General features: G+C 38.8%; 1 protein-coding gene across 9 annotated transcripts in view; it reads left to right on the forward strand.

The window, feature by feature from the left end:
- PIGN (phosphatidylinositol glycan anchor biosynthesis class N) overlaps positions 1-15,717 on the forward strand; it is a 102,593-nt gene that overhangs the window by 80,511 nt on the left and 6,365 nt on the right. For 8 of the 9 annotated variants that reach the window (XM_040478639.1, XM_040478640.1, XM_040478638.1 and 5 more), the window contains 4 exons: positions 324-399; positions 2,894-2,967; positions 10,926-10,968; positions 13,382-13,434. In XM_040478639.1, coding sequence (XP_040334573.1) covers positions 324-399; positions 2,894-2,967; positions 10,926-10,968; positions 13,382-13,434 — 246 coding nt within the window. The remainder of the gene's footprint in view (positions 1-323; positions 400-2,893; positions 2,968-10,925; positions 10,969-13,381; positions 13,435-15,717) is intronic. The other variant, XM_040478645.1, reaches the window with a different exon arrangement.

Genomic DNA, 15,717 nt, shown 5'->3' on the forward strand with positions numbered 1-15,717 from the left:
AACCGCCTGAGCCACCCAGGCGCCCTGTTAACAGGTAATTTTAAATGAAAACAGCATATTTATAATAAAAAATAATACAAGTTAGATTTCTGTTCTGTACCATACTTTTTATCCCGAAGGATATATTTTGGAGATTGGTGTGCATTGGCACATGCATATCTACTTCATCTGAGTGGCTTCCTAATATTCTTGATATGATGTAAGCTTGTGTTTTAGTAGGAGTAGCTTTCAGAAAGGTAGTTGAAACATCCTTTTTAGTAGAACATTCTTTTAAAGTTACGATGTGAATTCTAAAATCTTTTTTCTTTATGTTGGTTCCTTAGCTTTGATCTTGCCTCTGTCTATTGCTTTCTGACCGTGTTTAGTCCTTTTATGATGGGAGCCCTGATGATGTGGAAGGTTAGTTTTCTTATTTTCTTATTATATTAAGATACTGATTAAGATTATCAATTCATTGTGACATTAAGATAGATTATGTAACACATTACATGACCTTAAGATTATGAAGTCATTCTGACAGAGTGAGATCGCATAGAAAGAAGATACCTTCCCAGACAATGCTGTATGGGAGGTAGGGCCCTTTAGCTTTTACTCCAAAGTATAGCTAACCTTTTTGCCTTATGCTTAAGCCCATTTAACTTCCACAAAGTACAGATTCTGTGTAAATCCTGGGAAGTTCCAGCACAGATGATTAAAGCCTGTGGGGAAGTACAGTGCAGATCAAAGCTGCAGTGCTCCCAAAGATTCTCTATGTTCCCCACAAGACTGCCAACATATTATAATCTGTTCTCATAATCCATGTATCTAGAATTGATTGATTCACTCACCAGGTATGTCACTGAGTGCTTACATTTACAGTAATGCAGTGGGCACCAGCTGGATGACATGGCACCAAGATCATGACAGACTCCTCAGCTCTGGAGGTTCAGACTCCTGTGGAATGTAATTCATGTTCTTTCCTTTCTTCTGCAGGGTCACTCTGCTTGTCTTATTCCCTCTACCACAGTGCCTGGCACATTTTACGTAGTTAGTATATATCTGCCTAAAATCTGATTACCTTCTGTTCAGATCACAAAAGTAACCATTGTTAAAAGTATGTGTCTCTTAATTAGATTAATATCCCCTTTTTTTTGTTATTGCATTGATACAAATGTGATCCTAAGAAATATCAAAAAGATGTTTTTCTCATGTCCCATTTTCTACTGAGCTATTGTAAAACATGTTATTTCTTTAACTTTCAATTAGTTTTTTTCAATTTTTTAAAAACATTTTTATTTATTTTTGAGAGAGAGAGAGAGAGACAGAGTATGAATGGAGGAGGGGCAGAGAGAGAGGGAGACACAGAATCTGAAGCAGGCTCCAGGCTCCAAGCTGTCAGCACAGAGCCCGATACGGGACTCGAACCCACCAACCGTGAGATCATGACCTGAGCGGAAGTTGGACGCTCAACTGACTGAGCCACGTAGGTACCCTCAATTACATTTTTAAATGGTAGTTGCTCTTTTCTTAGTCTATTGAAGAGTATTGGCCTTTCATTAAAAATAAGAAAAAAGTGGGCACCTGGGTGGCTCAGTTGGTTAAGTGGCTGACTATTGATCTCAGCTCAGGTTATGATTCCAGCGTCATGGGATGGAGCCCTGCATCAGGCTCTGTGCTGACAGTGTGGAGCCTGTTTGGGATTCTCTCTTTCCCTCTCTCTGCCCCTCCCCTGCTGAAACTCTCTCTCAAAAAAAAAATAATAATAATTAAAAAATAAAAAAGTAAAGAAGGGGCTTTGTCAGTTGAGCTTCTGACTCTTGAGTTCGGCCCAGGTAATGATCCCAGGGTCGTGGGATCGAGCTCCGTGTCAGGCTCCATGCTGAGTATGGAACCTGCTGAAGATTCTCTCTCTCTCTCTCTCCATCCCCTCCCTTGCCCCTCCCCCAATCTCCTGAGTGCTCTCTCTCTCTTTCTCTCAAAAAAAAAAAAAGAACTTCCTTTAAAAAAAAAACAACAAAGAAAAACAAAAGTTTAAATTAAAATACTAGATCTTTACTCTCCAGCCGCATTCAGAGCTGTACTGACATAATGCACTGGATGGCTTTTTTGACTGATGTGGCCAGAAGGGAAGGTCCTCCCAAACTGTATTTTATTTCACTTGCAACAATATCATCCAGTCTTGAACATCATTTCTTTTCATTAGCTTCTCTCTCCTTTCTTTTTATTATATATCAAGTGCGCACACGTGTGTGTGTGTGTGTGTGTGTGTGTGTGTGTGTGTATACACATACTTAATTGGTTCCTGGAAAGCAGTATCTCAAAATATTAACGGTGTTAGCTCTGGATTATGGATTTTCAATCAGTATAAATTGTATTAGAACTGTCTCAATTTTTTAATAAATATTTTACAGTGAGTCTAAGTTGTTTAATCAGAAATAAAGTTGTATTAAGATAAATGAATAAAAAGCAATGGCAGAACAGCTAAATCATGTATATAGAGTTAAAGTATCAAGTGACCAGATGGGTTCAGGGATCTGTGAATCAAATTATCAGGCTCTCTAATTTATTTGATTTGGTGCATTCTGTGCCTCTTATACTCTCTTGGAATCATTTGAACAGGTCATTAATTACTATAATGACGTAAATCAAAAATTTATATTAGGTTTTATTTGGAATGAGTGTTGATATGTGTTATCTTTTTATACTACATATGCTATTGATGTTGATTTTTAAATCCATTTCATCACTATTCTATATATCATTGATCTCATGGTTTTCAGAGTTTGCTCTTTACTAACGTAGATAAAATTTGTTTGAGAGGTTAAATTACTGCTATAAGCAGAAAAAGCATTTATTTTTAAGTTTTTCAAATTCTTCAACTACCCATGGCATGGTCTGTTGTCCTTTTAAACAGATTTTAATCCCCTTCGTTCTTGTGATGTGTGCTTTTGAAGCAGTTCAGTTAACTACGCAGTTATCATCAAAAAGGTAAGGTGAATATTTAAGAAGCATTGGATTTGTCCATGTTGAGGCAGTGAGAGTAAACGTGATTACTAAGATGCTGTAAAATAGTTGTTTATTATAAAAATGGGGAAAAAATGTTGTACCCTTGTAGCCAGAGTTCAGCTGTCATTAGAGAAAATTAGTTGATTAGAGCCTCTAGCAGACAAATATGCTTTCTCAACAATAAAATGTTATTAGAATATTATTCAAGCTAGCAAACAGCTTCCCAAGAAAACAGTAAAACATAAGTGTTAAATTATAGTTAATGACTTGTTTATCATAGATATAACTGTGCTTACAAAACACAAGGGATATCATTCTCTTCTTTTGGGTTATTTCTTAAATATGTATGAGACAAATGTGTAACATTATTTCATTTTACATGGCTTTAAATGAACTGTTCTGCATGTCAATAATTTGCATAGTTTCTTAGTCTTGTTTTCTACACATTTGACAAGTGGAATGGGAATTATTCCTTCTAAGTTTTGAGAAATTTCTGAGCAGTCAGTCTTACGCTATCAAGACTCTGGAAGAGAAGCTGTCAACTCAACTATTTGCTTTTTTTAACCAATAAAATTGCCTCATCAGCATGGGACTGATCAGGCTCTTTGAAAGACACTTGAGATAAATATGAAGCTTCTTAGCAGTTATTCTTGAATCAAACTGGCATATTCAATGCTGAAAGAAATAACTAATATTAGCATAAATTTGCATACTCTTTTTGATGAGTTTAAGCTAGAACTGAGTTTAGCATATTCTTATGCATCTGCTGTAATAGTAATAATTTTACAAGATTTTCTTCCACCGTTTAAAAATAGTAGCAATTTCTTTCCGGTTTAATTTAGTATTTTTACAGCATATTTACATGAATTTAACATTGAAAACATACCTTGTCAATATCACATAAAAATAGTTAGATGCAATTAAAAAAACCTGGCAAATGACATGCACTTCTTGCATCTCTGTGAGCGGATACATGTTTGTTGGCAGGGATTTTAATGTGGAACAAGGAAGAGCTGGTGTCGTGTGGAATGAGAAGTGGAGGGTGTGTACGTGTACGTGTGTAGTAACTGTCCTGAGACTGGCACAACAAAAGACTAAATGTCAAGGCAGAGAACAGAGGCCAAGGAGACAAAGTCAAGACTTCAGAAATGTCTTCTCTGTTGAATTCTAAAGCTTTACAAGTCACTTGCATTTCCCCCTCAATGTCACAGTGACCCCTCAGATTTAATATGCCACAGGCTGAGCCCGGCAATTCCTTTTCTGCCCGGTGAGAACAAGCTCCTCACCTTGTCTTCTTTATCTGATTCATCACACAAGCCCAAGTCCATCGCTCCCTGCCTGCCACTTGCTAAAGTAGCCACTTGATAAATATCACTGATAGCATTTCTCCTCTTTATCCTCATTTTCAATCTCAGTGTTTATGTTGCTAAGCATCTTCTTACAACACAATTTTTGAAAGCCTAGGGGTTAAGGTGGAGGCAGAATTTATACTAATGACTGGCTTGTTAGATCCATAATGCCAGGGATGGGTTCAGTATAACAAACCCGTGAGATGATTCTAACTGCTTTTCTTTTAACTCATTGCTTAAGTTAGTATTAAACAAAGGTGAAGTAGAAAAGCTGTGTTCATATTATTTTATTTTTCATGACTTTAAAATTAATTTATCAGGGCACCTAGGTGGCTCAGTCGGTTGGGCCTCCGACTTCGACTCAGGTCATGATCTCGGTGTTCATCAGTTCGAGCCCCGCGTCGGCTCTGTGCTGACAGCTCGGAGCCTGGAGCCTGCTTCGCATTCTGTCTCTCTCTCTCTCTTTCTCTCTCTCTCTCTCTCTGCCCCTCCCCCCTCTCAAAAATAAAACATAAAAAATTTAAAAAACAATTAACTTATCTATTTTCTCAGCCTTGATAACTGGCTTCATCTCGGAAGACTTGTGTATTTTGGGTAGAGGTCATTAAAAGGAAGTATCCAGGCATGAAGATTACTTAATGGTTGATCCATTAAGGATGCTTTTGAAAACAACAAAAAAAAGATGTTTTTGGTTTTAAACAATGAAAATCTAAGCAATAGTAGCTGAAATAGGGAATTATGTGTCTCACATAACATGGGGTGCAGAGGTTGGCAGTCCAGAGCTGGTGTGATATCATCAGCAACCCTGCCTTTTTGCTTTTCCATTCTTAGAGTTTGGCCTTTCTCCTCATACCTCCATGCATCATATCTACCATCCAGGTAGGAAGAAGGACCATTAGGGGAAAAGGCAAAGAGATGTGTCAGCTGGTTCTCCCCTCCCATCAGGGAAGCAGTGTCTTTCCCAAATGACCCATCCAACGTATTTCAGAGTATGTCTGAATGAGCAGAACTCTAAGGGGCACGTGTTCCTTCTAACCTGGAAGGTGGTTAGAGAGAAAGAAGTTGTGGCTTGGAGTGAGTGTTGGAAACAGACAACCCAAAGTGTCTTTCACAGCTGATAAGGATATTTTCAGCCCAGTCTATTTCACAGCATGAGGTGACGTGGAATTTGAAGACCTTCCTCACCTTCATCATGCATCAAAGCATAAGAGAGTACTGGACAGCAGCGGAGAATGAGAAGAGTTTTAGAATTACAGAAGGATTCAACAACCAACCAAATAATGAGACCTAAAAGGGATAATTTTCAGTTCTATATTTGAGTACATACTCAACTATACAAGAGAGCCATGGCTAAACAGTAGTGATTGAAAAAGAATGTGGGGGGGGGGGGGCCCAAATTGTGATCCAGCAGCCAAAAAGCTAGTTTCTCATGCCCTGCACTAATTGAAATGAATGTAAGATGTTTTGAAACTATCACTTTGAATATTCTGTTTTGTTCTGTTAGATGTTTTGATCTTCAGGATGTATGCTCCCATATTTAGGAATCCAAATTTGAATCAGAATTACACTAATATCGAATCACTTTTATTGGAAGAGCACTTTCCAGGGGAAATTCTATTAAGCCAGCTTAATTTTTTAATTAATTTTATATGAGGTAATTTTAAGTTACTTCCAAATGTTTTCATTTTGATTTTTAATTTATTGAAATTATTTTTATTGAGGTCAATTTTTAAAATTTTGGTTCCTTTATCTAATTTTTATCTATCGTAAAGTTTATGAATTTTTAGCTCATGCTGGTGTGATTTTTTTTTTTTTTGTAATGGTTATTATCTCCAGCTGGTCTAATGTACCTGGGTCAGATTATAGACCTGGTTTTTGTCAAGAAGATTTGCTTCCTCCATCATTGCTTTGTCGGTTACCGATTTTACCCTGAGTGGTTTTAGCTTTCTACAGTGTGATCTGGTGTTGTTTCCACCGCATCTGATTTTTTCTGGGTCAAATTTTGTAGTGTTCTCTGGACCCAAAAGGAAGAAGTTAAGTCAGTCTTGTATCTAAAAGAGATGTCACAACGTGTAGTAGTAGCCATTTTCAGTTTTATTTTACGCCGATTGCTTCTACCGTTCATTTAGCACGTGATGTTTTCAATTTCCGTTACGTTCCAGCCACTGTTCTAGCTGCTGGTAATACACTGGGGAATAGGGCTTACCATCTACTCAGTGAGACAAATAATAAATAAAACGTTTGCCATAAAATGTCAGGTTGCGTTAAATGTCAGGAAGAAAAATAGATTGGAGAGACATTTAAGCAGAGACAGGAATAAACACAGAATGAACCATGAAACCGTATGAAGAAAGAGCACTTTCAGGTAGAGAGGGTGTGGAGCACGCAAAGGGCTTGAGGTGAGACCGTGTATTGGAAGGACAGCACCAGGGCCAGGCGTAAGTGGAGGGTGCTAGCAGGAGAACTGGAGGAAGTAAAGCTGGAGAGGTAGGCAGGGACCAGATCATATGAGGCCATTTAGGCCAAAGTTTGGACTTCCAAAATTTTCCTAGTTGTGGCAAGAAGCCACTGGAAGGGCTCAAAGGCTCCTTTGTCTGTGGTATGGATAATAACTTGAGGACAAGAGTCACAGCAGGGAGATCAGTTAAGAGACCATTAGAGATGAGCGATCATAGTGTGTCGGTGGAGGTGGTAAGAGGGAACATTCATTATCATTTGTATAAAAACCCAGTAGCATGTATTTATTTCCTGAATCAGGGGGTATTCATGGGACAGACTCATAGGATCTAGGTGCTGAGTAGTGGGGAAACATCTTAGAGATAAAACACCCAAACTCATCTGCTTTTCATGGAAATGTTACATCCAGGACAGGAAAATAATAATCCCATCCTCCTGTCACAGTGATTTGATCACCATAGGTATTGAACACTCTGTTACTTTTATGCCTTCTTGTCTGAACACTATATGAATAAAGCAAGGTAAACAAAGGACACATTCACGGGAAAATGGTAAGCGTGCTGAAGTTTTCTGAGAGGAGATAGTGCCTTGGGGAGACATTGTGCATCATGGCTGGGGAGCAGAGGCCCTGAGGTCAGACGTGCTGTGTTGAAAGTCGGCCCTCTCACTAGCTGCGTGACTTGGGCAACTTCTCTGTTCCTCAGTCTCCACAGAATAGTTCAAAATTTGCTCTGGAAAAGCTTTTTCCTTGCTGTTAATTAAGTCTTAGATCAAACATCATACTGTCCGATGTACTTTTCTTAGTCAGCTGTCCTCCCCTCAAATTCCTAGGTAAGTTAGGTAACTCATATGGTGGTGAACTGTTTCTTGTTTTTCTGTCTCACACCCTGTTGTGGGCTCAGTTGTACACCACCACCACCCCCAGCCCACCAGATGCATACGTTGAATGGGACTATATTTGAAGTAGGACCTTTAAAGAAATAATTAAGGTAAAATGAGGTCATCTGAGTGGGCCCTAACCCAATACAACCGGTGTCCTTATAAGAAGAAGAGATCAGGACACAGACACAAACAGAGGAGAGACTATGTGAACACAGAGGGAGAACATGGCCATCCCCAGGCCAAGGAAAGAGGCCTCAGAAGGAGGGCAACCATGTTGACACCTTGATCTCAAACTTAGCCTCCAGAACTACAAGAGAACACATCGCTGGTGTTGAAGCCGCCCGTCTGTGGTACTTTGTTATGACAGCTTCAGCAAACTAATGCACACCCTATGAACTCTGTAAGGGCAGAGGTCGTATCTTTCACCGTGTCCTTAATTGTATCTCAAGTTTTGTTACCAGGAGTAAGAAAGAAATCAGTAGTAGTAGGCAGGCAGGCACTGTATTAGATACTTGACATGTATTACTTGACTTAATTTTCCCAACAGTACTATGAAGTAGCGGTTACCCTGCCCATTCTATAGATAGGGAAACCGAGGCTAAGAAGATAGTAAGTCTTCTTACCATCAGGTGTGTTTTACTTTAAAAGGGTTGCAGAACATCATCTGTGTCCCACAGTAAAACATGGTTTTAGAAAAACATTTAAAAATATCAAACAAAACTTCAAAAAATATATTTAAAAGTCTGTTGCATTTTTTTTTTTTACATTTTTTTCACTTTAGAGAGAGAGAGTGCAAGTGGGGGAGAGGGGCAGAGGAAGAGAACGAGAATCATAAGCAGGCTCCATACTCTGAGTGGGAGCCTAACGCAGGGCACGATCCCTCAACCTCAGGATCATGACCTGAGCTAAAATCAAGAGTCGACCATTCAACTGACTGAGCCACCCAGGCGCCCCAAGTCTGTTGCATTTAAATTGCCTTTATTTTTTAATTCTTTTTCCCGAAGAACTATAGCCATAGGGTAGAATTTTTGTTTCACGGATTTTGATTCAAAGAAGGAAAGCAGTTTGAAATAATTGGGGCTGTGTAAATTGGGGTAGATTCTGTAACTGGAACCATTAAAGCCCATGCTTTCATCGAGATTGTTACTTTGAGAATTGATACTTTGGACAGAAGGTTGTACTGAATGACCTTTGCGCTCTCCACAAACTTAGTTTAACACACTTCTTGTATGTCTGTTACATCAGACTTGCTTTGAATGGTAACAACACTTCACTTAGGATAAGTCTGACTTGTGCTACATATCTATGTATGTGAACTATTGAGTTACATTTCTATATTTCAGACCTATAGTTAGAAAAACAATTATGTCTTAAAAAGAAGTCAAGGATTATTTTAGACTAGGAGCACTGATTTTAGACTAGTTGAAATGGAATTGTGTAATGAAATTCAATAATTGATCACATGACTTTGCCTGGGAGGAAAGACTTTTTTAGAACATTAAATTTATAAATGAGATGAGAGAAATCGGCAGCTTTCTTGCACCTCTGTAGTGTATATAGAAATTTAAAATTCTATGAACACTTTCCATTGTTGGTTTCTATTTGGACTTATGAGAAAAGCACCAGTTGATTTTAGGATTTGCATTTTCTCCCTTTTATTATCTAATTGCTGTGATACCTTAATGCGGAGGGAAATTTGTCCATTTCTTCAACTAAAAAAGCTAAGATTCTGTATTACCCATGAGCATTAAATTTTTCATTGCCTTGTTAAGGAAATCAAGTAGGCATGCTGTGATTTTTTTTTTTAAGCCTGGACCAAAATCTTACATCTTACATAAAAATTAACTCAAAATGGACCACAGATTCAGACTCTTAGGAAAAGCATCAAAGAAAAATCTTTGAGATTTGGGCTAGGAAAAGAGTTAGGCTTGACACCAAAACCATGGTCCATAGAAGGAATAATTGATAAATTGGACTTCATGAAAATTAAAAGCTTTTGCTCTGCAAAAGAGAAGACCCTGTTAACAGAATGAAGAGACGAACCCATACTGGCAGAGCATAGTTACAAACTATGTATCTGACCATGGACTACTATCTGGAATATATAAAGAACTCTCAAAACTCAACAGTACACACCAGACAATTTAATGACAAAATGAACAGAAGACCTGAGAGCATATACAGATGGCAGAGAAGCTGAAGAAAAGATGTTCAACATTGTTAATGATTAAGGAAATGCGTATTAAAACCACAGTGAGGTATCGTTATACGACAATCAAAATAGCTAAGATAAAAAGTAGTGACACCAAAAACTAGTGAAGATGCCAAGAAATTGCTCTCAGATATTACAAATGAGAACATATATGGTATAACCACTCTGAAAAGAGTTTTAGTTTCTTATAAAACTAAACACACAACTGCCATGAGATCCAACAATTGCACTCTGTAGTATTTTTCCTAGAGAAATCTACTGTACCCAGGTGTTTATAGCAGCTTTATTTGTAATGTCCTTCAGTGCTTAACATGGTTAAGCAGGCTGTGGTACATCCACAAGTGGATTACTACACAGCAATAAAAAGGATGAAACTATTGGTACATACAGTACCTCAGATGAATTCAAGAGAATTAAGCTGAATGAAAAAAAATAGATTCCCAAAAGGTCACAAAGTATTACATAAATGATTCGACTTACACAACAGTCTTGAAATGACGAAATTATAGAAATGGAGAAGAGTTAGTGGTTCTCATGGGATAAGGCAGAGGGTTGGTGCAGGGAGGATACATGTGGCTCTAAAAGAGCATCATGAGGGATCCTAGTAATGATGGAAATGTTCTGTGTCTTGACAGTATCACTGTCAATATCCTGGATGCGATACTGTATGATAGTTTTGTAAGATATTACCTTGGGGGGAACTAGGCAAGGGGTACATGAGATCCCTCTATGTTATTTCTTGTAATTGCCTGTGATTATCTCAAGGTAAAAAGTTTAATTAAAAAATCATAATTCGTGTCCCTTTCCTACTGTTGAAATAAATATTCAAAATGTTAAATAACATTTTTGGGTTCCGGCCCGTCACTGCAGGTCAGTTGCCAATGATAACATGAAAAGAGCTCCTTTCCAAAAAAGTAGTATTCTCAGAAGAAAAAGTGCTAACAGAATATTGGGTTATTTGGTTGTTGTAATTTTTATTTTGCGGTGCTTTTAAAATGTGCCTGTTCTATTATGTGTAATCTGTCTTTATTTTTTTCCAGCCTTTTTCTCATGGTTCTCGTCATATCAGACATTATGGCTTTGGTAAGGCATTATTGGATATTCAGTATAAATAAGATTGAGAAGTTAAGTGCTGATTTAATTTAATCAAGAGAAATATGAATGCATTTCTGTACATGAAATCCTTAGATATTAAGTTAAAAGTCCTGGCATAATTTACACATATAAATTACTTTCTTTTTATATGACTTGTGCAGGAAGGGTGTTCTTCTGAAGGTATCAGAAGTCTTCCTACTTGATTTATTTCAATCTGTCATTTTATACCTAGTCTTCCATGGTGCATTATGTCTGAAATGAACCTTCCATAGGAAGTTAACAGGAAAAGCTAACTTTAGATATAGGTAATACATCATTTCCCTGCTTGAAATGTTGATTATTTTAACCCTTCTCTCAGATTGAGAGAAGGGAGGAAAGGAAGGAAGGAAAGAGGAAATAGAGCTTTTTAAGTTGGAAGATGTTACCAAGTTGATGGCTCTAATAAGTGAGTTCTGAGTAAAGAGCAGGTAGGCGAGCCTCTCATATGGAGTATATTCACAAGAAGAACATACTTTACACCTGCAAGTTCAGGGGGTTCTCAAAACTGCTCTCAGGTTTCATAATTCACTAGAAGGATGAAACTCACTGAAAATTGTTATATTCACAGTTATGGTTTATTATAGGAAAGGATACAGATGGAAGTTAGCCAAGGGAAAAAACTCAGAAGGCAGAGTCTAGGAGGGGACCTCTGGTCCTCTTGTCCTTATGGAGTCATGACAGCATCCATGTGTGACGTACACAGAGAGTCCTGCCAACCAGGCTCACCAGAGCCCCCGTGTCAACTTTTTAATGGGGATCAATCACATTTTGTTCCCCTGGCTGACCTTTAACGTCCAGCCCTTCTAGAGGTGGAACTGATACCACATGGCCCAGAGCCCCCAATACAAGATTGTCCAGTGGCTAAGGCTCCAGGCAAATACACCCATCAGGCATGACATCCCATGGGCCTAGATGTCACCCCAAGTAACTGAAGGCAAAGGCCAGACCTCTCTTTGGGCAAAACTAATTCTTCACTATACAACATCCTATGCTAGAACTGATTAGAGACACCAAGTAGCATAACTTCCCAAATCAGATTCCTAGTCACTTGATTTACATGAGAGCATTTTTGTGTTCTATTGAACTGGATATCCAATATATTTATGAAATTGATTACACATAATAATGTCAGGACAAATCAGCTTTCAATTTTGCTCAAAAGGGGCCAATAAACAAGACATGTTAACAGAAGGGAATTTAAATTCTGATTCATTTTATAAAGAGTCATATTGCTTAATTTAGCTTACAAAGCCATTTGTGGCCTAACTTCTGCTTACTTGACCTGCATCGCCTTGCACCGTGTTTTCTCCACACCAGCCTCACATTGGCCTTGCCACGCTATGCCTGGACTCTTGGCATTTATATGGGTTATTCCCTCTCGCAGGAACATACTTCTCTGATGTCCTCAGACTCCTCTTTCAACTGACTATTACTTTTTACTTAGATTTATAGACTTTTCATTGGGACAGCCTTCCCTTCTACTCCATCTGGGGTATGTACCCCTTCTTCTATGCTCCCATAATTGCCTGTGTTTTCCAGTGATAACACCCTTCTCTCTCTCTCTCTCTCTCTCACACACACACACCCCTAATAATTTTATTGAATTATTCACTAGATTATACAACTCCTGCAAGAGAGTTTATTTGTAGGACCTAACACAGTGATTAGCACATAGTACACTGCCAATAAATATTTGTTGATAAATGGATGTTATGGCTTTTTTCCACATAGGTCTTTGGTATTACATAGTGTCTTTTATTAAAATTGGTTATCTTTGGGGGCGCCTGGGCGGCGCAGTCGGTTAAGCGTCCCGACTTCAGCCGGGTCACGATCTTGCGGTCCGTGAGTTCGAGCCCCGCGTCAGGCTCTGGGCTGATGGCTCAGAGCCTGGAGCCTGTTTCCGATTCTCTGTCTCCCTCTCTCTCTGACCCTCCCCCGTTCATGCTCTGTCTCTCCCTGTCCCAAAAATAAATAAACGTTGAAAAAAAAAAATTAAAAAAAAAAAATTGGTTATCTTTGGGGCACCTGGCTGGCTTAGTTGGTACAGCCTGTGACTCTTGATCTCAGGGTCATGAGTTCAAGCCCCACATTAGGCATAGAGCTTACTGAAAAAAGAATTAAGTTAGTTATCTTTATTTCTAGTTATTCATAAATGTCACTTTTGTGTTCATTTGAATGGTAATGCTATACCTAGCTTTAGTCCAAGGAAAAGTTCCTGGAAAGGGCATATTCTTCTAGCTTCTAGTTAGATATTGGTTATAAGAGGTCAGAAATCTGAAACCCATAATCCTAAAACATTGTTTTTCAGCTGAATCCAAATACCTTTGTTTTTGATGGAGCCCTATTTTGTTTTATTTTACAGCATTTTTTCTTCTTGGTCAAGGATTATGGCAGCTGGCTTGATATTGGAACAAGGTGCAGTATATATTCACGTAGAAATTCTTAACAGTACGGTAAAAAAAAAAAAAAAAAGGAACTTGATACCTTAGTAGAAGGTGCCAGTTTGAGTTTTGAGGTAAGCATAGCAAGTAGCAATTATTTTAAACCTCTGGAAGTGAGACCCATCTCTCCAATTCTTGGCATTAGCACGTTAGCAAGCATTTTCTTGGGACAGTGTAGGGATCGATGGGAACCCTGGAGAGCAGGGAAGGTGCAAGAGACACTGCTTGAATCCAACCGGATTTTCAGAGAAGGTCACTTCCAGAATCTGCGTGTTCTCCATATCTGTCGATCTCTTTAGAGAAATGATGCTACTCAGTTGCAGTATGAAGTTTATGTGGCAGTTTCAATTGCATGTAATCATTATCTGCCCCTTAGAATCTTTAATACGAGAACATTTAATGTGGGAAACATACACCAGTGTTATTTAAAGTATAATCTGAACCAAAAGTCTATTTTTTCTTTGTTGTGATTTGACTGTGAATGATTGCTCTAATCTGTTACATTTCTTCTCTTTGAAAGAAAGAGAGTCGGAGCACGAGTGGGGGAGGGACAGAGAAGGGAGGAGAGAGAGAATCCCAAGCAGGCTCCACACTGTCAGCACAGAGCCTGACATGGGGCTTAAACCCACGAACTGTGAGATCATGACCTGAGCTGAGATCAAGAGTCAGATGCTAACAGTCTCACCCAGGCCTACACAATTCCCAGCAACGCAAGTGCTGGGTGAGACTGTTAGATCTTCTCTCCTTTCTTCCTACCTCTTAGGCAGCTCACTCCCGGTACTGCCTCGTTATTCATAGACGTGTTTGCCTCCCTGCCTCATCTGATTTGAATCTCTTTCATTCAATGTGTGCCAGGCATGTAAAGGTCCTCCCTAGGCCATTTTGTTTAACTGCTCTTAAGCTTGAATGCTTAGGGAAAGTTTTGGTGTCTCCTCCTCTGATCCCAAAGTGTCCAGACAAGATAACGGGTCAGAGCATGAGCTTTAGACCAGGGCAGCTAGGGTTGAACAGTTTCTGCCACATTTTAGCTGAGATACCATCTGCAAGAGATCTAATCCCTCTCACCTCTCCCCTGTCTTGTGTAGTCGTCCGAATGAATTACTCCATGTAGAGTATTTAGCACAGTGTCCAGCATCTAATAAGCTTCAGTAAAGGCAACTATTAGTATTGATGTTATTCTAGTCTTTATCCTTCACACTGCTTCTTGTGTTTGACATACTTCCCTTTACTCTCCAAAGTTTGATTAATTTGTTTTCATCTTAGACATAGGCCAGAATTTTGTTTGGAACATATTCTTGTTAAATATAGTATTTTTGTGTGAGACTTCTGGGGTTTTTTGTTTTTGTTTTTGTTTTTTATAAAGAGAGTGTGTGTGTGTGATCAGGGAGAGAGGGGCAGAGGGAAAGAGAGCATTTTAAGCAGACCATGCTCAGCCCAGAGCCCGATGCAGAGCTCGATCCTACAATCCTGGGAATATGACCTGAGTCGAAATCAAGGGTCGGACACTCAACCAACTGAGCCACCCAGGCACCCCTTTTCATCTTATTTTTAATTGTGGTAAAATATAGATAATAAGATTTACCATCTTAATGTTTTTTAAGTGTGCAGTCCAGCAGCATTAGCTTCATTCCTACTGTGTAGGAATGTGATTATCACCATCACCCATTTCTAGCACCGAGAGTTAGGGTGAGCCTGACTGTAGAAGAGAATGCGGGCACTTTTGGGGTAATGGAAATGTTCTGCACCTTAACAGTGATGATGGTCACCTGGGTGCACCATTTGTCAACGCTCATCTAACTGGACACTTAAAAATTAGTTCCATTTTCCTACATATAAATTATACGTCAAAATTGACTCAGAAGGAAAAATAAAAGAAAAACTGGCTAATAGCAAACAGATCTAAAATTGAAGCGAGTGGGTTATAGTATAAGCAGGCTCAGTTCTCCTCTTTCCTAGCAGGGACTGAATATATAATGTTTTAAATCGATGTATCAGTTAACAGCACCATAAAGACATTCATGTTCAGGAGGTAAAGCACCAGGAGACCTGAAAAGGGAAGTGACCAAAGCAGCCACCCTGAGAAGCGGGTAAGGAGGAAGAAGGACTGTTGGTTTTCATTATAAATCTTTCTCCACTATTTTGTGTTTTTAGCACTGCATGTATAACTAATAAAAAGGAAAGGAAAATGGATAAATGAGATGGAAGATCAGGAAATAGAGTCATAAGTGTAGAGCTCTTTCTAGCTCAGTTAGAAAGG

Source organism: Herpailurus yagouaroundi, unplaced genomic scaffold (genome assembly GCF_014898765.1).
Source record: "Herpailurus yagouaroundi ecotype Mexico unplaced genomic scaffold, PumYag 142, whole genome shotgun sequence".
Taxonomy (NCBI): domain Eukaryota; kingdom Metazoa; phylum Chordata; class Mammalia; order Carnivora; family Felidae; genus Herpailurus; species Herpailurus yagouaroundi.